Source organism: Haliaeetus leucocephalus, unplaced genomic scaffold, assembly GCF_000737465.1.
Source record: "Haliaeetus leucocephalus isolate CR32 unplaced genomic scaffold, Haliaeetus_leucocephalus-4.0 Scaffold229, whole genome shotgun sequence".
In the NCBI taxonomy this organism is placed as follows: Eukaryota; Metazoa; Chordata; class Aves; order Accipitriformes; family Accipitridae; genus Haliaeetus; species Haliaeetus leucocephalus.
The window spans coordinates 9301764-9327337 of record NW_010972665.1 but is presented as its reverse complement, the minus strand read 5'-3'; the positions used below and the strand labels follow the sequence as shown (position 1 = coordinate 9327337).

The 25574-nt window shown below is 36.6% G+C and overlaps 1 protein-coding gene across 2 annotated transcripts in view; it reads left to right on the top strand.

The window, feature by feature from the left end:
• The window catches only part of LDB3 (LIM domain binding 3), a 118997-nt gene that overhangs the window by 67925 nt on the left and 25498 nt on the right, over nucleotides 1-25574 (top strand). Inside the window, exons 6-9 of one of the 2 annotated variants that reach the window (XM_010567877.1) lie at nucleotides 3987-4156; nucleotides 5123-5159; nucleotides 20005-20040; nucleotides 21775-21981. In XM_010567877.1, coding sequence (XP_010566179.1) covers nucleotides 3987-4156; nucleotides 5123-5159; nucleotides 20005-20040; nucleotides 21775-21981 — 450 coding nt within the window. Of the gene's footprint in view, nucleotides 1-3986; nucleotides 4157-5122; nucleotides 5160-9085; nucleotides 10038-20004; nucleotides 20041-21774; nucleotides 21982-25574 lie in introns of those variants that run through there. The other variant, XM_010567878.1, reaches the window with a different exon arrangement.

Genomic DNA, 25574 nt, shown 5'->3' with positions numbered 1-25574 from the left:
GTGAGATCAGAATCAGGCTCATCACTTAGAAAATAACCCACACCTACTGGATCATCATGTAAAACGCAAAGGAAAGCATATAAATTATTTATACTGCAGTTATTCAGACCTCATGCTGGAACTTAAAGGTAGAAAAATTTGAATGCCCTGACTTTATATCTTTTCTCACTCTATGTTGCTTTGTTTTAATTGATTTTGCTATACCAAGAACCAAGAGTTGGTTGCAGTAAAACCACGTGGTCCGTACATTTCAAGTACATTTCTGCCAAACCTTTTCTAAATTCATTATGCAGTTTTAGCCAAATTCACAAGTCATGTAAGTAGACATAAATCCAACAACTTTATCAGGATTAAGATCTGACAGTTCTAGTAGCAGAATCAATAATGTGATTGTACAAACTCAAGTCTCATGTATCCTCTACAATAAGTCAACTTGGCTGGATAATTTACCAGTCTGCATGAACTGTTTTTTTTGTTGAGTTGGGGGTTTTTTACCTCTTAGAGCTTTTTTTAGTAGTTGTCTAATATCCGAAGTCACAATATTGTGTTGTTTGTCTACATCAGGGGTAGAACACTGCAGTGTTCCTAAGTTTTTACTTCCTATCTACTTAAATGAAATCTGACGAATGACTCCTCCACTCCAGGGAGTGATTCACATGGTAAACCATGGTTTATAATGAACTCCAAGGAAAAAAAATCACATTGCTACTTATTCAAAGAGGTGTGACTGTCTTTAATCTTGTTTTAATGTTAATAATGTGTGACTTGTATGTTGATGTGAAAAAGGGGGACAATTTTTTATTGAATCCTACTAAAATACCTTAGGCTATAATATGAAAAACCCTCAAAAGCTGTAACGCATTTGGGAAGAATTTTTTTTTTTTTCAGTAACATCAATTTAAAGTAATATGCTTAAAGATGGATGATATTTCTGCACATACACACCCAAATGAAAAAAAATTAAATTAAGAAGAGGTATAACAGAGGTATTAACATGGTTATGTGGATCTTTAGGCTGTCTGTAAGAATCAACTGTCACATTTAGGTTTATGAAATGCTCATAATCAGCGATGTGCTCTATTTTATATTTCCATGCTGAGCGCCTCATAAGTCCTAGTTACTCATCTACAATATAATTATGATTTTAAAAAAAGAAAAAGGCCTGTTGCATTACAGACAGAGTTGGAAATATTCCAACGTATTGCATTAATTTAGTTAAATTTATATGAGCGTGTTCCACTCTGCTAGGGAAGGTTAATTCACCAAGCTCCATTTCCTGCCTTAATCATCTACCATAAGGAAATTAATATGTCATATTAATGCCACACATTGCTACTGTGAAATTTGTGGTCCAGCCTCTAGCGGTTTTTAACTACCTTTGAGCTAATGGCATATCTATACATACACTTTTAAACTGCTTTTTTGTATATTGGTCATAATATAAGAACAAAGCATTTCAGCTAGAGGATTTAAACAAAGGAATTTGAACTGTCCATGACATGCACACTGCTGTTGCCACAGTAGTCCATGGTTGAAATTAGCGGTACTAGCTATCCAGTGGTTTATTGTCCCCGCTACAACAGTCTGCAGCTGTGAAATTTGCTATCACAGCAGCTTTTTAAGCTTCAGCAGGATTAAAAAAGTAAGTCTGGGAATATCAAGTTAACTGTTGGCCAAAACCAGGCAGTCACCTGTGACAGTAATACAGGGCAAGGTACTGTCAGGACTAAGACACGGGCCTGAAGTGCCTCTGGGAACTTGAGAAGCGGACTTTAACTGGACCCTTTAGAGTGACAGAACTTTTCAGCGTAGCCAAAAGTGAGAAGTGGCAGCAGAACAGTCACAAGGGGGTTGCTGACTTACTGTTGGTATTACAGAGTATCTCTTTTCCATATGAAGACTACTGCTGCATGAAGTGAGCGGAAGGCAGAACTTGCTTCTGCACTTGCTTCCCTGCCTCAGCAAGCCCTTCTGCTGTGTATGAAGGGCCAGAAGAGGAAGGCTACTGCTCTCCCTTCCACCTTCCACCTGAAGAAGGACATGGCACTAATTTGTCTATTGGTGCACATAGGAGCAACACTAGCGGAAGCCACTGATGGCACACCCTTCCCAAAATAAACAAGTCCACATTATGCCTTCTATACCTGCTAGTGTTTAGATATTGTAAAGATAGTGGTCTAGGCAACATGAGCTAAAAAAGGAGCTGGAAAATGCTGCTTCCTCCTACAGGGCATCTTCCACGCTGAGAGTTTTTACATAACTTTTATGTTTTGTGGTGGAGCTTAAACTGAAGAGTCAGGCTTTCTTCTAAGCTATGCTCCATCATGTAGATTGTGCTGAAACATATAAAAGAAAAATAACTGGGTTTTGTACCCTGCTGGGTCCTCAAAAAAGTGAGAAGTTTGCATATACTGGGGGTTATGAGGAATATAAATACCCCTCTAATAAAAAAAAAATCCTAAAGAGATGGGGTGCTTTTGGGTCCATAGAATATATAAGCACACATCATGTTTCTGAGTCCCTTGCAGTCTTACTTGAAGAACACCTCCCATGCTATTGTTACATGCAAATCCATTAAAACAGCGTATATCATGCAGTGCTGAAGAAGAGGAGTGTCAGCTGGAAAATAACGATATTTAAGGCACGACCTGGCAGTATTTTTTATTATAGTGTATGTTATTGCTGTATGTAGGATATCAGACATGCTTCTTGGCTTTTTCATGATTCCTCTCAGGCTTTCAAACCACAAACCCAAATTATCTGTAGATTTTCTCTGCAGTGGTATCTTAGAGAACACGAACTTTGAGCCTGAACAAAGGAAGCAACTTTTATAGCAGGTGACTGCTCCTGGAACTTTATAGCAGTGACTTAGTTGGACCAAATGGCCCTTAACTTTTAACAGAGCCATTTCTCAATTTTCATGAAGTTGAGCATGCTGCTTGCAAAGCTCTATATGGAATAGAAAGTTAAAGCTGTTACAATAAATCACTTGCTTCAAAAATAGACCTTGTATTTAGAGAAGTCATGGAGCCAGGTTACTCCAAGCAGTCATCATCCCCCCCAGCGTGTATTTCTGCATCTCTGTTAATATTTAATTTTAACTGTATGCTATGCAGAAGTTATTTTCGCAGGGAAAAAAAAAAGCTATTAAGTTACTAAGTCTGTTTCTAGCTTGCATCATAAATCAAAGAGAGGTTATCTTGCTTGTGCTACAGTGCTTTGTAGCTTTGACTTTAGCTGTGCAAAATTGGAAGTTTCTTCCTGGATGTATCATTTTGCAAGGTGATTAGAGATGTCGTAAGACTCTGAGATACAATCTGCTGTTAAAGATTTCAGGTACAAAATACATGTGCAAGTCTTGAGTACAAGTCTAGACTTCTCATACTTCACATGTTTAGTAGACAATGAATCCAGAGTTATGGCAGCTGGAAGTTTAATTCAGAGTTTGGCAAGGAATAATCATCTCTAGAAAAAGCTATAAAAGCCTACCACATTATTTTTATAATGAAATATGGTTTTTATTTCTAATTGCAACCTTAAAATACACTGGCCCAAAACTGTAATAAGACATAACATAAAACAGTATCAACATGAAGCTGTTTTTATAAGAAATAGTATCGGACAAGAATGCTCAGAGAAATACATGTTTTTGCTTGGCATACTCTCCTTTATCACCACACATTATTCTAATGACTGTAAGCTTGTGGCTGCATTGGCTGAGGTATCATAAACAGACATTTACAAGCATTTTCACACTGTTTTGAATATGCAGATTTGAATGATAACAGGCCATTTCAAAGGTAGAATGAGCCATAGCATTCTTAATTCACATAAAATTGATCTATGTATTTTTTTTAAAAAAGTTATATTTTCAAAGCTGTGTTTTGGATTGCTGTTATTTTGGATGAGAAGCTGTAAGACCAGAGAGAGGTTGGGATGAAAGCTACCATGTCCTGTTTCACAATGTTTCACTTTCTGAATTGCAGTAGCCTTCCTATTAAAGATCCTCACATAGACAGTGCCTCTCCGGTGTATCAGGCTGTGCTTAAAACTCAGAACAAGCCTGAAGATGAAACCGAAGACTGGGGTCGCCGTTCTGCCAATCTGCAGTCTAAGTCTTTCCGCATCCTTGCCCAGATGACTGGAACAGAGTACAGTAAGTCAAATAACAAAACATCCCCCTCATCCTGATTTTAGATTCACGTCTTTATTTTCTTACCCGAGTATTAGCAGCTGCTATGCAAGGAAGACTCACATCCAGTTTGTAGTCATTGTCAGTGAGGGCTAAGATTGGAGAACCCTGTATCTAACTTGAGGGAACTAGGAAATCAAAGTGTTCAATCTCACCTTATGCTTTTTGGAGAAAATTCTTTGATCTGCCAGGGGTCTCACCATAAAAGTATAACAGACGATACAGTAAAAGAGCATTTGGGACCCCATAGTTCTTCTTCCAAATAAAATCAAATCTCTGCAGTGTAATCTTTCAATTTTCCAGCAGTCTAGACGTACAAAGCTGTCCATTCATTAGAAGAAAACATAAACAACTTACTTATGTCTCTTGTAACGGTCTTTTATGGAAGTGACCACCATTTGTATTGAACCTATGGTTCTATCAGCCCTGTTATCTAAACCTAGGTCTGCTATGAATGTCATGGGAGCTTGAACTTTGTTGCCTATGCAAATGTTTTTTTCTGACCACCTGGTACTAACCTCAGAGCTTGTTTCTGATCTAGAGAGAAGGAAGTTCAGGGACCTTTCCCACATCAGGGGGAAATACTTAGTATTTCCTCCTCACATGAATCTGCTGCTGCCTCTCATGCTTTCCTACAAAGCAGCAGGCCCTTTCTGTAGAATCATTGCCTACAGCTGTGAAACACTGCTAATAAATGAATGAGAAAGTAGTTGTAATAGCTACTTTCCTAGTAACATCCTTTGTCCTGGCTCTAGGGAACCTTTTCCTCTTCATGCTGTTCTTACAAAATCCACTGCTGCAAAGTCAGCATGAATGCACCTTTAGATAGGCTTTTGATATGTTTCTAAAGAACTTATCATCCTAAAGCCAATTCTTTCCTTCCTTCCTTCCTTTCTTTCTTTTTTAACTGAAACATTTTTTTGCCTGCAGTGCAAGATCCAGATGAAGAAGCCCTGAGGAGGTCAAGGTAGGCAACTCCCTGTGAAAAATGTGGCTTTCTCCTTACTGATAACCAAATAATGTTTTAAAACAGCATTAAAGTTGAACGTACATTATCGTCTTTTTGTCTTAAAATAGTCTAATACATTTACTTAAAAATCACTAAAATTAAAATGCTATTAGTGAGAGGCATTTGAATGAAAAGAATAACAAATTAGCATGTTTTCAGGAAAGACGGTGCAAAATTCTGAAGTGTGTATTCAAATGTGAAAGCTTTCTGCACATGCAACTTCTGTGTACTTTACTGGGTATGTGAATGCAGTGAGTTCCTAAGACCAAGCCCTGTGTAACTACTTGATTGTGTAACTGGATGAAAATACATAATGTTGTGATAGCACTGAAATTTGTGAGCAATTTATTTGGATGACCCTGTGATTGACATTTTGATTCTCCTGAAATGATACAGTAAAGGAGTTGTTTCCATCCATATCCATAATTATTTGCTTATGTTTTCTTTGGAATAAATACAACCCAAATTTGTAGAATATGGAAGCACAGGACTGCTTTTGCTAGTGGATAAAAGTATTTGTTTCATATGATCTACCAAAACCACTGAAAAAGTGGATATGTTCAGAGATATAATAAGGAATTAAAGATTTATCATCATCTTATGTTGTCCTACAGGAAATAGATTTATTAGAGATTCTTATGTTGAGCTTAAAAACTGCAGTTGAATCGGAGTATCCTGCATGCAAGCCTGATTTTCTGTTTGCATACTTCAAATCTCTGTATCACGTTAGCTACTCTAAGCCTCTGGCTGGGTTTGTGATGTGTTTGATACTCAATCCACTTTCTCTTCATTTTTTCTTCCCCCCCCCCCCCCTTTTTTTTTTTTTTTTTTTACTGCCATGTGGCTTCTATAAAGGTTCTGAGCTTTTGATCACAGTGCAAGTTACAAATGTTGAATCAGTGAGAAAGATGTCTGTCATCTTCCTTGTGAAAATACAAGTATGCTTTCGGTTTATGTTTGCTATAAACCTTCCACTGCAGTTCACCAAAGTTCATGGCTAGGTGCCTGAACATCAGGCTTGACATTACATCCCTTGGGGATTTATTTCTTCCCTCAAATGTGCAAGCCTAATTCTTATTAAATGTATCGTGCATTATCTGTTTTGATGTAATAGCACACATCCAAATCCTTATTATGATGGGATTTAAAGTGTTGTGCTGAACTTAACAGTCCTCTGTACACATCTGAGAGTAATATGTTGTTTTAAAGAAATAATCTTTCTAGCTGTATTCTGTGGCTTTGGAAAATGCTAGATATTGGAAACTTGACATGGTATCAGATATGTTGAAAATAATTATCTACTAACACATCAACATGTGTAAATTGCACATTCTATTCAGTGTAACTTAAAGTACATGACTACATCCACTGTGCTTTGCGCATTTTCTGCCATGTTGAGGTATCATTGTGTTACCCTTTTTTTCTTTTTCACAAGGACAGTTATGGTTAGGAGTATATTTAGGCACAGCTATATTACCTGAAGTGGTTTAAGGGCGTTCATTGGTAGTAGAGGCAGGAGAGAACATATGCTAGGTAGTTCTATGGGTACAGTGCAATTGGCATGAGCTCTGGTGCAAGGAATGAAATGGGTTCTCCCTTCTACCTAACCGATAGTGCTTGCCCCATCGTGGTGGCTTGGTAGCTACCTCAAATGTTGCACATACTCCACTGCAGATTTTGTAGCAACAGCCCTGGTTATGCGTGCACCCATCATATACTACGCCTTGAGGCCTATTGGACCCCTTCTGTTTAACCTTTTGGCAAGGCCCCTGCCACTCTTGATTTTGTAAAGGATGGAAGGACCTGTGTCAGATGCACAGAATCCATGCTTTAATTCTAATCTTCCAGCACCATAACGGAGTAGAAACTCCTCTTCAGTATCTACTCCAGGCAGCCTGTACAACCACACCTTTCTCCATGCCTGCAGTTTAGGATCACCTGGAAGGCTTCCTGGGCTCCCGAAAGGAGAAGGTTTCCATGGAACTGTGGAACCTAAGTCTTGCCAGATTCAGCGTTGCATTAATCCCGTGCTGTGCTGGCATGCTGGAAGAATCCTTCATGTTCCAAAATTTAAACTGCCAGAGATTTCACTGTGTGGGGAATTCTGGTCTTGGGGCATGCTGTAAGCGATATCTCCCTGGTGCTTTCTCTTGTCTCTTTGTGTTGGTTCTTCAGTGTAGTCGGCAAGAACTGCATGAGGGGGTGAGCAGGTTTCTTCCAAACACTTGGGGGAAAAAAATTGAAAACAAACAAACAAAAAACCATGTAGCTTATTTTTGGCAGAACTGTTTTACACAAAAATAGTCACTTCTAGATTTCTGCTTCTAACTTCATGACATGCTCTGAACAGAACCCATAAAGCTTGGGAATTTTCAGGTGGCAGAATAATCCCTTCAGTTAGTATTAATGAGCTAATTGCATGACTGTCCTTTGCTCATGCTACTGCTATTTTGAAGGCACACATAAGATTATAACTTGCTATGAAAACTTTCCATTGCTATTGTGCTGATTGTTACGGAATATTTTCCGGAAAGATGGTATTCATTTCAAGCCAAACAGATGTTTCTGAATACCTTTTCCTTGAAGGGAGGGGTATATCTTTAAAGCAGTAAGGGAATTCTTAAATTTCAGGTAAGACCCTCTGTAGCTAGTGTGCTCCCATGTAACTTGAAAAAATGGCATCATGAAGTTTCACCGTTTCAGCTAGGAATACTTTACGTCTTTTAATTCCTTAAAGGCATTAAAAAATAGTTTGAGAAGTCATACATCAAGACTCCGTTAGGAGTGTTACTTGCATGACACTGTTATTAGGAACAGAAGACTAAGAAATATCAGTGAATTTGTTGGCATTTACTCTGTTTATTGTTTCATGCCTTCTTCAGCCTGAGGAGTAAAACCAGCCCAGTCTGTTCATTTCTGTTTGTCTGGTTTCACTCTCAAGTTGCGCTACATTAAGACAATTGTCTTGCATTTTGGGTGTAAATAATGAGGGGAAAATTACCTTGTTTGCAGTGAATCAGATACGTTTTGCAAATAACAAGAACATTTTATTTTCCATTCTGTTTGATATACTTCTCCTTGACTGTGCTCTCATCCACACCCTCCTCCTTCCTCTTTTTATTTACAAAACCTGAATTTAAACTATAGAACATATAGAAAAGATTAAATCCTGACAGGTGCTTACAGCTTGCTTGAGCGCCCCAGTCTGCAGTCAAAGGTAGCTAGGGGTGTTCACAGGAGGTGGCCAATACTTCACAGAACCATGCTTTGAAGATCCCATGATATTCTGCTTTTTGACACAAATGACCAGAAATATTTATGCAAATGTCAAGACTTATACTCACCTATGCTGAGAAAAGCTATAGAAAAGTACTGCTGAAACCTATGGCTGATGGTCCTTACAGGAAGGACAGCAGGATATATATATAGGCTGACCTAGGTATTACAGAATGGAAAATATTTGCATTAATTTTGCTGTTGTATGGAATTAACTTTGCTCAGTTGGGGGGGAGGGAGGGAAAAGCTGAGAGAATCTACTGGCAGGAAAACAAGGGGATTACACTGCATTTCTAGCAAAAGCAGCCCTGTAATACCAAGCACAAGTCAAAGAATATGAAGTTATATCAAGTTATTTCTCAGAAATGAACAACTGCAAAAACCCTTCATACGTGGTCCAAAAAGGATCACACAGCCTTCTTTGTGCTGATTCGAAAGCTGAGGAAAAAATCCAAATAAATTGCCGTTGCCCTAGTTATAAGGCAGGGGAGTGGTAGCCATGGTCCCTAACCCCTTTCTTTCTCCCTCCTTTCTTTCTTCTCTCTGTGTGTATGTCTCTCTCTGTCTCTGTCTTTCTTTCTCTCTCTCTCTCTTTCTTCACGCCACAGGGAAAGGTTTGAAACGGAACGTAACAGCCCACGCTTTGCCAAATTGCGCAACTGGCATCACGGCCTATCAGCGCAAATCCTTAATGTTAAAAGTTAAAAGCCCACATTTAGCAGGCAAATACATGAGACCGAGAATTACAGTAAAAAATTAACTGCTGTCCTGAGTTAGGGCCTAAGAGTGTCACACACACAGAGACAACACTTACTGCTAGGGACTTTCTCTGAGTGCCTGTCTTCTGTAGATATCTGTTGTTAGCCTGTTATCCATTCACTGTCACCAAAAGTAAAGCTAATGATACACCCAGTTCATGTTCTTCATTATAAAGTAGATGATTAGCTTTTGTCCTTTACTATATCAAATATAACTCAGTATACAGGAAAGCATTACTATTGTACTCTCTTGACTTTAATTCTAGAAGAAAATTAGAGGGAAGTTATGGACAGTATTTCTTTAGGGGGAAGAGGAATGAGACTTACTGAGTTTTACTGCTGTAAAGATAATTAAGCAGGAGAAAGAAAGATGAAAAGGAAAACTGACTGAGCCTGGCCTAGACTTTGCTAAATGTACAACATACTTACTTTGCATAGCTGAATGATGCCATTTGAAATAAGATATTAGCAATGTGAAGTTGTGTTTCTTCCATATATTATACTGGTAGAAGTCATTTGTTGAAACCATTGCTGTAAGTTTTCTGTTGGAAACCTGAATTTGTCATTACATGAAAGCTAAAGATAGCTGTGGTTGCTCAGGATCTGTGAGAAAATTACTTTTGCTAGAGGTGATTTAGGAGTGAGAAGAATATATAGTACTACTGGTGCACTGAAGTTTTTAAAAGCATCTTGTAAGTTTTAAGGAATATGTTGCCCATTCTGTATTGCTCTTGCTTTGACCCACATTTTTTCTGTATATAGCAGCATGCTTTATCTGAAATAAAAGGTTTTAAAACTAAAATAATTATGTGCCTGTTTTACACAGTACTTTATTCTGTTTTAAACCAATAACTGCTTCAACTGACTATTGAAAGAAGAACTTTTCTTTCCACAATAGGAATTTGGTCAAAAAGCTTTCCTCTATTACCTATAATTCTTACTGACCTTTAAGTTATCTGAATTGGAATAAACCTGACAAAGCAGTTGAAAGAACAACAACAGAAATGAACAAATATTGTATTAGGTGTGAATGAAAACAAAGCCTAATTAATAGATGTTAGATGACAACCTATTACTAATATAATTTAGTATTTCCATTTGAATAATGTGTGTTCTCTGGCAATAATTATTAATTTGTGCCCGTGGCAAAGGCACTTGAGACATTGCTGGTGCTTAGAATGGGATCTTTTTGTTTCAACGTTACAACAATGCTTTGCTTTTAAGCTGTGTCAGTCAAGATATGGCAAACCTATACCAAAGGTCCCCAAATATTTCTATTTTCTGTTTGAAGTACACCAAGAGCAATGTCACTTCCCTTTCTAGTTTATGCTCTGATCATTAAATGAAACAAAAAAATGCAACTAAATTAAACTGATTGTGGTTTCCATAGAAACAGTTGATGTTAGCCTTCAACAGTCTGCATTAGGAGTCCTTAGCATTGATTGAAGCAGAAGTTTCTGGTGGTAAAACACTGGTCTCTGCAATGGAAGGTTGACTTTGTTGGCAGCCCTGCCTACAGCGCTCAATAATTATTTTTTTTTCATTAACATCCATAAACTGCAAATTAGGTACCTTTATCTGGTAGCAGTAATTCTGTTCAAAGAGATGAGTGCATGAGATTAGATTGAAACTCTTACACTTCTTGCTGCTTCCAAACATCTGAAATTTATATCAGCAGTCCATACAAGAACAAAGTTTTTGCAAACTCCCATTGTTTTTCTGTGTTATAGAAGGAAGGAAAAGCTACCGTTCATGGAGGATTTTGCATGAATCAGCCAAATACTGGAGTGTTTAAAGGGGAAAAAAAAATCTAGTTATCATACTTTAAAAAAAAAAAAAAGTAATTTTTGAATATTTTTTTAGAGTACCTGAGCACTAGTTCCTTTTAAAATGTAGTTCACTTTTCTTAGATAAGGACCATAGCAATTCAGTAGGCATGCCATTTAATATACAACACTCATTTACATTTCCCTTGTGGGAACACAAACAGATTCTGATCACGCCATCTTATTAGTGCCTGTGGAAAATCAGCATAACTGCATGAAATAAGAGCAACATTTTAACTTTTCCTGAATGTTGCTAAGATCAAACTTTGGTTCAGAGTGAGAGAATTTTATTTATATATGGGAAATTTTGATAGAACTTAAAATATCAATAGGCAATTAACTTTTTTCATAAACATCAAATGTACGTAAGTAAAAAATCTTGCAGTTCTAATTTTCAACCAAGTTAAATGGTTTTCTGAATAAGTAATAATACAGTGTTTTCACTTAAGCAGGAATTGTGTATCCTTAATGTTTTATGAACATAATACAGATACTATTTGTTTCAAATAGTCCTAGTGCATGTACTATAATGGAAAAGAAAATGTCTAGACTATATCTCAACGTTTACACTTAATGTTATTTTTAAAGGTATTTTTTAATAGTCAGAAAAGCATAGTTTGATCAGATATGTAATTAATACAGATGTAATTAAGCAGCCCCTTTCCCTTAGCTCTGCTTCAGTGGATTTAATGATAAAAATTCAGTGCATATAAACCATGTGATCAGATAGAGAAATAGTTTTAATCCTTTTTCCTGGAGGATACAAAATAGAATCTAAACACTTTCCAAGCTTGTAGAATTTCAATTCTTTATGTAATTACAGAAAAAAAAGTAATAGAAAAAAAATCTTCAGCAGCTGGTAACTTTTGGAACTTTTGCAATGATAAAAGACCTTTTGTGAAGGTGCTGTCATTAATCCCTAAGGCAAGAGTGTTTACTACAGCATATTTCTACTGCTTAGTCCAGTCCATCTCAAAAAAATCTCCCAAGAGATGGACTTTGTTAATTAAACTGTCAGTCAATTTCTTCTATCCAGTTTCTTCTTTATATTTAGACTAGTAACTCCTTAATTCTTACTCCTCAAAAAATCTGCCTTTATGTTGTCATGGGGATCTTCAAGCCCAGAAAATGAATGTTACAGATCTTTCCTTATATAACTATTAAGAGGCCTTGTTTTTTCCCTCCTGAGTAGGAGGCAGACTTTCTGAAAGGTGGAGAAATTGGGCTGGATTTGTCATTCTACTACATCTCATTGCTAGAGACTGTAACAGACTTAGGCCTGATAAGAAATCATTAACAGCTTTAAGAAACCACTAGCTTTGTTCTAGCGAAAGGTCAAGTCTGGCCTGGTTATGCCTTATTCTTGATATGTCCAGGCTTATTTCACTGTTGCTTCTGGTTGACCAATCCCTTCTTGCAGTGTTTCTTGACCACTTGCAGAAGTCTGCTGTTTTGCCTAGGAAAATTAGCCTCAGTTAACGACAGTGAGGCTTAAAATAGGTTCCTGACTGAAGACTCGATGAGTCATGTAATGCTTTAAAATAGCACTGATGATAGGCAGGTATATCTGTCCCGTGATGAATATATTTTGAACCATGACTGTTCTGCTGAGCAGAGGACAATGGTTGGTGACAATACTGTCTTCTAAATAGCCTCTGTGCCAAAAATCAAGTAAAACGCAGGATGTGGGTAGTGATATTAACCCCTTGCCCTTCCCAATATTGCCAGTAAAGCATAGTGTTATAAGCATTTAATGAAGACACAGCAAAGCTGATGCCAGTAGGAAATCAAAACCAAAAGGCCTTCCAGGTAAATCTGCTTGTCTGGTTATGACACAGGGAAATGCTCATTTTCTGCTGTGGTATAAGACCGTTTGATCTAAACTAACCTGTTTCCTGAATACTGCTGCCTTGCCTTCTACTCAAATGGTCTCCTCCTCACCTCCTACGGTGCTTAGTTTGCAGCAGGAATACTGACTGCATGCAGTGTGTGCTGATGGGACATGGCTAGTGTGTGACTTTAGGAAAGCAGGCATGAGAACTTGACCTCTCTTCCTTTCATGCATGAAAAAATTACAAAAGGAAAAAGGTTCTGTGGCTCCTTCCCTTGCCTCCCTCTTTTCACACCTGCCTGCATGGGAAGGAGACTAAGTTTTTGCTATGTAACAAATATAGAGGTCGCTTTCACCTCATTGCCGTTTTGTTCTCGTTATGCACAGCTGTGTAGAGTATATCTTCAGTAGCAGCTATTTTAGGGACTACTTTATCACTTTTGAAAAGTCCAACTCTTGATCACAGAGCTGTCTGAAGCATTCTTCAGGGGCAGAAGAGGTGACACCATTTTTTCATTTGTGCACTCAGGTTCCCACAGGGACTAAGTTGATTTTGTGGCTTCTTTAGCAGTGTCTACCATGACTTTCAGTGACTGGGACTATTACATGTATCAAAAAATACATGGATACTTGCAAAAAATTTAGTTTGCAAAGTTAAAAAGCTAGAATTTTGGTATGGTACATGGTAGTACCAGATAATGACTTTAATCAGTTAGCCTTTAATCAACAGCTTTCTGCAATATACACGTAAATGAATTAACTAAAATTTGCTCTCAAGCATAATAACATTCTTTGTTCTACTGCTGCTTATCAAAGCCATCTGACACCTCCAAGACAAGCTAAGGCACCTTAATCCCCTTCCTTCATTTGCCAGAATTTCCGATGATCAGCATTGCTGACCTGCCCAATTGCCAAAAACTTCCTATCTGTGTGCTAATCAGATTACCAAAATCCTTTTGAAAGATATACCTTATTTTTCCACGACAGCCCATGAAATAAAGCAGATTTCTATAGGTACCTTTCTCATTTAAGGAACATAACTGCAATAAAGAATAATAAGTACATCAGTTTAATATATTCTGATCCCCACTTACCTTTTAGCACCTAAAGAGTGACAAAAACAGAGGAATAGTGAAATAACTCAATTGTCTCTATGGAATTCTGAGTGAAACTAGAAGGGAAAATTGATCAAATATAATGTCTTTCTTCTCCCAAATACTCCTGAAAGTTCTGTGGAAAAAAAATGAATTTAGAGATCATAAATTTCTTGTTTTCAAGCCAGTTCTCTGTAGAACCAATTGATCAAAGATGGTGACCATAAGGTATAGTGTAACTGCTTGAATGTACTCACTTAAAATTGGAAAAGTGAGGCCTCCAAAAGAAATTAGCAAATACCATGAAGCTTTTCTCAAAATAGTTCATAAAGTAACGTATAAGCTAACAGAGCTTGTTAAACCTCAAGATTCAGTTGGGGGGGGGCGGGATGCATGTGTACTGACCTATATTTAACATCTTGTCTTTACCATCTCCCATCTTCTGCATGTTCCTGTCCAGCAGTTAACTTTTGCATGGGCAGAAATTAACATCACTTTCATTCCTACTGTGCAACGTTTGAGATTCTCATATGCATCCTTCCGCTGATGTAGATGACTAACCATGATACCAGTGCACAATGCTACCTTTCTCTCTGAGTACTCCCTTGCATTGCCTTCAGTCCAACAAGGAAAAAGCAGTTCTTGCATGTAGCAGTCTTTCCCACAAGCACGTGTAACCCAGAGGTACTCAGTTGTGGTCTGTGGATCATCAGACTGGCTCACAGGGCTTTGTTTAGGGTGAGCTGGAGAACTGGCTGATAGCATAGCAGTGGCACTGCTTCCTTTTATTCTGCTTCTAAATTGCATTAATGTCAGCAAAATTACCCTAAATACTAATAACTTCCTAATAGCTCATTTCCACGTAAGCACTTTTCTAGTTGACCCAGAATGTTATATGATTACAAAAGAGAGAGAGGGAAGGTAAGAAAATCCTTAAGAGAATTTATGAAATCAAATGTAATCCACATTCTGAAAGAATGACAACTGCTCTAATTCATACCACTTATTTGGTTTGGGAACCGAATAGAAGAGACGCATTAGTCTATTTCAGATGCAGCTTCAAACTTAGGATAATACCATGTAGAGAAAGTATGAATTTTCATATCATCGGTGTGCACAAATTAAAAAGTAGCTCTAAAAAACTACCAGCTGAAATTGAGATCTACGGGTTCTTGTTCTTCTCTTGGCTTCCCTGGAGAAAAGTGAAGTCATGATGAGAAAGAATGCTTCAGTGAAGGGGGAATAATTTGCTGGTGTACAATACCTAAGCTTGTTGTGCATTGGTTTTGTCTATAATAGTCACAAATACAAACTGAAAAACTGGATCCTGTGTTCAGGCGCCTGGTGGCAGATACCTGCGCTTTACCAGGGGGACTACAAAAAGCTAGAGGGAACCATTCAGGTAAATCCAATTGCACACTTAAGGCCAAGATAGGGAATAATTATCTGAAATATAGCCCAGCTCAAATTGCTCCACATACTTAGAATTTTGCAGTCTTTGTTCTTATTAAAGTGATGTGTTTACCAATAAGATAAATTGGAGTACATATACTTGCATGCCCAATACCACTATGTCGGTCTTGGAAAAGAGTTATCTTAACTTTCACCAACACCGATGCTGCTGTCTTTCCAGCTGTGTTTATTATTTGACTGTTAAATATAACAGCATACCAGTAGATGCCACTAAAATGCATCCACAGAAGGTATTTGCTTTGGGTTTAGTGAGCTGCTTTGAGTTCCACACTACTTGCTGAGAATGAGTTGCTGGTTGTTTTTTCTTCCACTGAATATATGATAATGCTTTTCCTATTCTGTGGCACTGTCTGCACAAACCAGGATACCTTCTGGGAGAAATGTATCTCCCTGTTTTGGAAAGCAGACATACTAGTAGGATATATTGCAATTGTTTTGGCGTGGGCTGCTCACATTCTTAACTACAGTGGCTGAAAAAGAGAGACTAGTTCTTCTACCCCTGTTTTCTGATCCTCAGCTGAAGTTTTAACTAAACCAGCATGATAGTTGTCTTCTGTCCTCTTCAGTTAACTGCCTATGATTTCTTTGTGTGTCTTATGGTGTCTTTTGTTAAAATAACAAAATATAGCTTGGGGGAAAAAAAAAGACAAACAATCGCAATAATTTTGTATTTATCTGATCATGGAAAAATTCTCAGCTGCAAACACAGAAAGGTAGGAATAGCCTCATTGGAACAGAACAGCAGCTAATCTAGCTCAATGTCCAGTTTCCAACAGCGTCAGCATCTCATGCCTTTGAGACAAAAATGTTTGGAAGGCAATTATGAAATAGCTTTCACACAACTTTAGTTCCAGACACCCTATAAGTTTTGGGGTTTTTAAATTCTTTTGTGACTTCTTAAAAGGAAAATTTATTTGTAGGCAAATACGTTTATGTAAATATAAGTACATGTTAGGATGAACGCTATTATATGTCTAATAAGAACAAGTCCTGGAAATCCACAATATCCTACTAGAGAAACAGAATTTTTAATTGTAATCTGTAAGTCTTAATACCTATTTAATCTTTGATAAAAGGCCAGTATATATCTGTCAGGTTCTATAGAAGGCTATTGGATGATAAATACATGGAAATACTGATAAACTGAATAGTAATATTTATTTAAAAATCCATAATCTCTTATTAAAGAGTGTGAGCTGATATTTTAACTACTCAGTTGGGATTCAGGAGGGCTTATTTTAGTTCTTTGCCCTACTGTGGACCTTCTTTTTGACTGTGAGCAATTCTGTTAAGTTTTAGTTCCTCATCTGTAAAATGAGAAAAATAGTCTTGCTCCATGAGAATATGGAGGAAAAAAAATCACTTATAGTATTCACTTATTGCTTCAGTTCTGAAAGACAGGGAAGAGTTGAAGGACCATGTGGTCTCTCAGGATGCCTAGTGTTCCTTATGTCATCAGATCTTCATTACAGTTAAATGATTCTGTCTCTACAACACTTTAATGGAACAGAGAGGAGCTATTCAAGAGAGAGAATCTAGATCTGTTATTCTCCAAGGAGAAGGTAGATGGAAGGTGCACAAGCTCCACATCTCAGGTCACCTGTTACACGTACATGTTTGTTTGGGAATATTTTACATTTGGTTTCCAAAAATAAAATAGAATAGGAAAGTATTCCAATGTCCAGTACATACAGTTCAGACTCACTTATTGGAAAGTCTGAAGTTTCTTCAGGCTCTTTTTAGGATCCAATAGCACACACAAGCTTGGCTTGCAAATGAGTTTTACGTTTTGTTACTCAAACTATTATAATTCTTGCTAGTGTGTGGGAGGGAAAGACTCTATCATTTCATTCATTCTGTCTTTATGACCCTATCATGTAGCGTATTTTTATGAGAAGGAAACATTTCATAATTTCTATTGTATAATATAATGTGTAATTGGGAAGATGGTATACTGCATAAATAAATCTTCTTTGAGATATATGTCCAATATTTAATAAAATCTGTGAGAGTTGCACTGTTCTCTCAGAACAGTCATTGACTAAGGCCTTTCTATCAAAAGCCGTTCCAGCTGGAGACTAAAAGGGCTGCAGACAAAAAAACCATTAGTATTAAATCTCTCCCAGATAGCTGAAAACTACTATCTACTACTGTCAGTTGTTTGAGCAGCCAGTGTAGCCACAGAGATACAAACTGCTCATAATATTCTGAGCCAAATTCTTTCATGTTGTGAAGGTATCAACTTCACTGAGCCTGCCCCAGGGATGTATTTGACTCAAAAGTAAAAATAATTCTGCATTTAGTTAGCAAAAAATGTTTGATTGTAAAGGCTGGAAGTCCAATAGTCTGTTCCTCAAAATGCGAGTATTGCCCATAAGAGGCACATCTGATCTTGAGCCTTTCTCACTGTTAGCCGAATGGGAATGACTCCTGTTCACTGGGAAGAGAAATAGTACCTGGAAGCAAAACCACGAAGAAGTATTGTGTGCCTTTGAGCTCATCTTTCCCTTTACTCTCTGCCTTTTTCTTTGCTTTATTCTGTGGAAGTATGTTTACTATACTTCTCTCTCTCTCTTTAACCTTCACAACTCCCCTGCCATCGTCACTCAACATTAGCCTATACTTGTACACTCATGGAAAAAGCTTTCGTGAAATCCTGACCTCAAAGTCAAGTGACATTTTTCTGCGTTCTTCAGTATAGCCACAGCTAGCGGAGCAGAAAAGTTTGGATCAGATTAATATTAACAACAGAGGCCTAACGCTGCTTCTGCCTGACCCCACCTGCCTGCCTTTTGGTCTTGACTGTAATTTCTCATAGAATATTTGGTAACACTGGAAATAAACAATGCTTTATTCTTGTCAGGCTGTGACTGTGTTTTTTAACATTCTCGCATGATTATGCCTCTTGGTATACTAACACTTCAAACACCCCACCCACCCCCTCCTCCCCCCGCACAGTTTCTAATCCATCCTCCTCTATCTTGTTTCATCCTGGCTTTCCTATACCTGACGTTCCAGTGAACTCACGGCTTGGTTACCATAAAGATAGTGTTTGGTTTCTCATTGCTTTAGAGTGGTGAACCAATTGATCTTATTGGGGTATTTACTTTCAAGACAGGTTCTTCCATTCTGACCATAAACGCGTTCTTAGTCAGCCACCCACACCTGAGGATCATTTCAGATCTGCTTCTGGGTTTGAAAATCTGGCTTCAATTCATATATTTTAGGGGTTACATTTTAGTTAGAGGTTTTAAAAATTGGTAGAGAACACCTATGCCCAAACCTTTGCTGAAGTAAACCGGACTGGTTTTTAGAACTTTATTGCAGCTAAACTAAGGAAGGAGTATGTGACTGTACTTATATACATATGTGTATGTGTGCATACATAAACACAGATAGAAATATATGGAATACTACTAATTATGTGGAAAATATTAAGAAAAGCCTTCCTAATGTAATGTAAGGTAATGACTGCATCCCCACAAATCCACATAAATTAATACATGTATTCCTTTTTTTCAAAGGACTTTTCAGAAAGAAGGTTCAGTTGGGTAAATGAGGACATTTGCTTTGTGTTTTGTAAACCGAGATCCCAGTTAAGAAAAATGTTCTCATCTGGCATACTTCAACTTTAAACATGTTGAAATTCCAGCTCAATTCCTTAAATCGGAAAGGACACAACCAGCCACTAAATTGCTAACTATTCAGACTATCTTACTTAACTGAATTTCAACTTAGGAGTCTAAGGTTAAAGGATTCTATTCTTAATGAGAATACCTATGTCTTAACTTCCTACAGATACACAATTGCTTGCACTTAAACTGATGAGTTATTTTTGTAAGCGTGTATGTGTCTTTACAGAATAACAGCCTAATTCTCTACACTGAAATTGAGGCTGACTTACTCCTTACCTCAACAAAGGAATTATTTCACATGTTTCTAGTCCGACTTAGAATGAGAAAATTAGTACTTACTTGGATAGGACAGAGAATTTTTAAGTGATGCCAGACATACATAATCCATCTTGTATAAGTCTTTTGTAAACAATTTAACTGCTTATCACTTCAAAATATTGGATCCTTGAGGACTGCCCAAGACTGATTATTTTTACTGCTTGGAGGTGGCATCAGAATATGTTCCGCTGGAATATTCTTGACATTTTCTTTTAAGAGGGAACTTAAAGTCAAAACTATGCCGGGAATTATATACATACATACAATGTCTAATTTGTAACTTAATTTTCTTTCATTTTACTTTAATATCGAAACAAAGTTATTTGCAACTGAGAAGAAGCATACACTAAACTTGCATATTTGGTGGGTTTCACTTGGAGATCTGAAGAGTTTCTCACAACTATATTTATGAGCAACCACTCTAGGATGCTTTTTGCAACCAAACATTTCTTCTCAACCCATCTACTTTCTCCCCATTTGGTTTTTTGGTTGGTTTTTTTGTTTGGGGTTTTTTTGTTGTTTGGTTTTTTTTTTTCAGCCACTGGCAATTGCATTTACTTTTTTCATATTGTATCATCCCCTCCTTTCACAGAGATAAGGAAAATGTTTCTGCAGCATCAGAAAACAGGTAATGTTTGCTGTGTGTGTTTGGCTTACCTCCTATTCAGAGTTTACCTCTGCTTTCCCTATATTGGTCTTACCTCAAAAACACAAAAATTGTACACTGAGCAGATGATGAATGTAGAGGTTTCAACTAAGTGGGTTTGTTAGGCATTTCTTTCTACTGTAGTCTTCAAAAAGCTCTGTGAGATGGGGCAGGTAGGGATCACATTTCTTGGAACTTATAAACCTGAAAAATAAGAAGCTTTTATCAAATGTTCTTGAAATGGAGTATTGTCAGTTTGTGATGGAGTTTTAAGAACAATTTCCACTTTAAATTTTGTCTAGTTTGTTCAAGATGTTTTTGAAATCCAAATAAGATTATCTTTTTGGTTTTAAGAACATTTATATATCAGATTCTTGCATATCTTTATTAATCCTTGATGGTTTATGAGGTTCAAAACAGTATCTCTGTAAGTAAATTCTTTCAGTCAAAAGTTGTTTTCTCCCAAAGAATCTCAACACATTTTGCAGTTACATAATAGAAATGTATTGTTTTCTATTAGTTCAGATACTAAAACACACAAGTACTGAAACACAGGTACTTCCTGAGTGAATCTGACCAATGTTTAATGGAGCAAAGAAATGCCTTTTATTAGTTTGTCATGAAAAGAATTCTATCTCACTGCTTTCCTCTGTCTTGTTGATTTCTGCCTAAACAACATGCAACCACTTTTCTTTTTTTTTTTATGAGACTGCTTACATTTCAACAAAGGTTGCATAGAGCTAAAATCCAAGTGTGAGCATTATCATTACCAATGACACAAGCAATGGGAACTGGCACTTGGAACAGTAGGGAAAATTGATTTTTATTTTTTAAATTAATTATGTCAAGAGAATGAACTAAACCCCTTGATTCCTGTATAACTGTATATAAATTAAATTGAAAAAAAAAGAAACACGTTAGCATTTCACTAGCAGTTTCATTTGTGTAACATCATCTACAGGACTATGCAGCTGCTCCACTGAAATCTCCTTTTTATTATTATTATTTTATTTTATTTTCCCAGGAACAATTTCTGATGTATGACTGGTGTTAGTGTCATACTACATTGCCTTAATCTTGCATGGTTTGTCATACCAGAGCTTTTTTCCACCTCCATTATCATCACAGCTCTGCTCTGTGTCCCATTTTGATATTCCTAGCAATATGATTTCCAGATTTAACACAAGGTACCTTTTTAATTCTTAAAGCCTTTCCTGTCTTAAGCAGTAATAAACTAATAAGCTATCAAGATTTGTCATGACTTCATCTGCAATATCATGATGATCTCCTATGGTATAAGGAATTTGGCGATACAAAAAGAGGACACTGGCTATTTACAGATATAAATCTTCTTCCAGGAAAAGGAAAAGACAGAAAAATAAAGCCTTCATTATTAAACCTGGACTTATCTTTTCAGTTATGAGGTTCAGCACTTTTGGTTTGTTTTTTTTTTTCTGAAGGCTTTACTCCATATAAATAATAACTGCTGTCTTAAAGGGCCAGGTATCGGCATTCTAAAATGCTGCTTTCTTTGCTGTAGTAGGCAGTAAGCACATGTATCTCTGACCACTAAAAAATCAAACAAGCCTTTTTCTGTTAAACCATCAGCTGCTTCTGTGGCTGGAGTTCTGTCAAATACCTGCTGTCACCTGGGAAATTGGTGACGTGATAATAAATACATCATTTACAAATCCCCTTGTAATCTTTGTTACCCAGGCCTGCAGCTACTCCGCATGCGCCACAGTATGTGACCTCAAGTATTTGGCATCCTCCTAAATCATGCACCATGGATGCCAACACTGACAATGCTAAGCCAGTGGCTTCCAAGGGGTCTGTGAGGCTTGGAGCGGGTACAAGTCAGGGGGAGGCCAGTTTCATCACGACTGGCCAGAAAGTCCCTCTTACTTCATCTAGTAAACAAAGGTACACTGTGATGTGTAACTGCGTAACTGACCTCGTTTGGAGCTTTGGAATGGTTTGGCAATAACAAACTCTAACTCCTTCAGACGGAAATGCCCGTTGCCTACAAGGCAAGTGTCTAAGTTCTACAAATTCCAGCAACTCCTAGTTCATGTGGGTTTGACATTTTAAGTGGCATTCTCAAGGATCGCACCTACAATACAGAGACAACAGTCATTAAGCACCTTCTGCAGAGAAACAGCAGCTGATACTATTCACTGTATTTTTACAAACATTCCCATATTCAAATGCAAAACTCTTACAGGTTATGTCTTGCTCTAAACACCTTCTCCAGCACTTTTTTTCTACAAGTGCTACAATAAGAGATAATTTTTGCCTATTCATTTTTATTTTTGTTCCCTATATTTTCAATTCTTTACAAGAGATCTGTTGGAGGATTTGAAACAAAAAGAACTTCATGTATTACACAAAGGAGACTAAGTACTGCTTTAATAATCCACTCAATTGTTATTTGGACAGAAAGTCTCAGGACTTTACTGAGAGAAAGAAGTGTAATCTGCGCTTATTTTTTTTAATGTTAGAGTGCGTTTCTTGCTGTGTTTTCTCATTATGGTTGTTAACCATTATTATCCTCTTAACCTCTGCTGATCTGTGTTCCTTTTCATGGGTGAAAATCAGCTGAAAAGAGATATGTGTGTTGCTTTTCTTCCACGTAACTTACTCACATTGTGCATTTTATGTTTATTTGTTACCACAAATATGGAGATGTTTGAGAACATCCATTTCCTTTGATTTTCCTTAAAATACAAAATACTGTAAAATTAAAAGCATAAAGAATGACTGTATTAAAAAAAACACCAAAAAAACAATTCCATAAAATATATAATAACGAAGCTGTTATAATAGATGATCTGCCTGATAAAGCAGCATTTGCATTTATCAGTTCTTAAAATTACTCTGCACCTGAAGAACTAAAAAAAAAAAAAAAAAAAAAAAAAGTCAGATTTAAAATCTAGAAAGGAGGTGATCTTAAGAAAAAATTATTGTATTTGAATATCTAAATAAAATTATTTAAAGTTTGTAGTGGTGTAACTAAAAACAGTCAAGTTAGTCCAAGTTCTTTCTATAAAACTGAATAGAGAATTAGTTACCAACTGCTATAATTTATGTAACCAGATCTCACCTTCACTTTTAAGGTTATATCTACATCGTTTATATTTATTCCAATTCTTTGTTTTGTTACTTAATATAGTCTACCCTGCAGGAAGGTGATCAAGCTTCTAACATTTTGATGACATAAAAAGAACTGTTACAAACAGCATGCAAGATAAAATTTGTTTGTATTTATTTTATGCTTTATAAGGTATTCCAGTATATTTGCATTTATTTTATTTATATGTGTTTGTCTAGTTCAAATCTGTCTCCACAGAGATCCGTGTCTATGCATATTCTTATGTTTTCTTTTTTTTTTTTCTTTCAAATATATATTACTGAGTATGTGTTTTGGTTAACATTTTGGAGATCATTACGATTAAGTAACTTCACTGTTTTCTTTTATTTAAGGTATGGAGTCTTGATTCTTTTGAAATCTGTAGCAAATTCCCTTTCACATCAGTGAAAATAGAGACAGAAGAGGTGAAATCCTAGTTTGTGTTTGGTTTTAGGACATATATTAAGTTCTATTTTTATGTGAAGTATAGTTTCAGTCCTTTCCTGTTTACCAAATTAAAGATATGTTAAGTAGTAAATTTTGACTCAACAACTTTTAATGTGACAATTCCAGTACCCACTGCAAAAAAAATCCTGTGAGTATTAAAACTCGGTAACAGACTAGCTCGTGATGCATAGCAGTGATATATAATATACAGCTACTCTATTACATAGTCTATGTAATTGATACTGTATTAGCTAAGTGGAAGAATTTACATCATAATGCAAATGCATCAAGATGGAAGAACTGATCTGAATTTTAAATGCATATTATGATGGACAAACTTTTGCAAAACTGTTGCAAAACTTTTGGTGTAATGATTTGAAAACTAGAATTGCAAACAGGATGAGTATTTTCAAGATCTCACTTGTTATGTATAGAATTGCAGATGAAACTCATAAGAGAGAAAATACTGGTTTTCTGCTTTTGTTGTGGGTTGCATTCAACTTTGAAATTGATGAGCATAACAACCACACTTCCATTTCAGCTAATCAAGCAGTAAAATATTCAGCTGAAATAAGACACCATCATTTAGACTACTAAACCATACAAGAAGGTGGAGGAGGACAGGGGAAATGGGACAGTCCCTTGAAGAGCAAGGGGCATCACAAATTCTGAAGTATCAAGCACTCATTCAAGGTCCTGAGGAGTATAACTTGTTGAATCAGTGCTTCTGAGAGAAGCAAAAGAAAATATTAGAATGGCTGAAAGAAAGAGAAAAATATTTGCACAATGGCAAACTCGCATAGGAAAAAAGGCTGAGAGAAAGAATGTTTGAGGGCTAAGGTTCAGCTGAAAAACAGTTGTGGAACTGTAAGCTTTCTTTTGTTATTTAATACTTACTGTGCTCAGGAAAGAATATTTTGGGCATTCTTTGTACGTTGCACAAGAGAATCGCCGAATTCCATCACCCTGATAGGAGTCGTTTGTAAGAACCCAGAGATGTGGCAGGATACTTAATCAGTTAGGTCAAAAGAAGTAAAAATATATCCATTATTTTCTTATACAAGAAACGTATACAACTATGTCATGTACAGTAATGCCCTGATTTAAAAAAAAAAAGATGTATTAGGATAACTACTAAAGAAAATTAATCTACAGCACAATAATATGGCATCAAGAAAAATGTCTCTTATGCCTGGGGGACATATGCTTATACTGTCACTAAAGTTTGTGCCCCAAAATAGTGTAATAATCTAAAAAATCAAATTGCAATTAGTTATTTTTCATTGGCTTATTTGTTCTGTAGATAATAATTAATAAAATCCACAGTAAGATCTGCCTGAACACAAAATCAAGCTTTTTTCTTTTCTTATTTCTCCCTTTTTTTTTAATCCCCCCCCCCCCCTTTTAATTTTAAATGACCTAGTGATTTTTTTTAGGTTTATTGACAAGTGAATAATGAATGTACATATTATTATTCTTTTGTTGATATTAAGTTCATTGAAACAGTCAGCAAAGAACTTGAATCTTGTATGTCCACTTAATGATTTGGTTTGTTTTGTTTTTCTTCATTTGAGGTAAGAGCTAGTGGAAGACGATAAACTGAACCTCCAAAAGATTGGTTCATTTCTTAGCAGTGGATGGCTTTGACTAAACTATCTTGCAAAGCTGTCTAATAGGTAACTTTGCCCCATTTGTCTATCTGTAAGAGATAAGTAATACTTTCCAAATTTGAGTGAGGCTGCAAGGCTGAAATATGTTAATGAGCACTGGGTGCTCTGATAGCAGGTGATGAAAGACACTAGTAGTTCTGTAGGCTACTAAAATGGCCACAGGATATGAGACTAGATTTTTATTGTTATTATTAATTTCAATTACTCTATTTTGCAATCAAATAAAGAGAAAATTAATTAAATGTTAATATTTCTCTGCTCCATGTTAT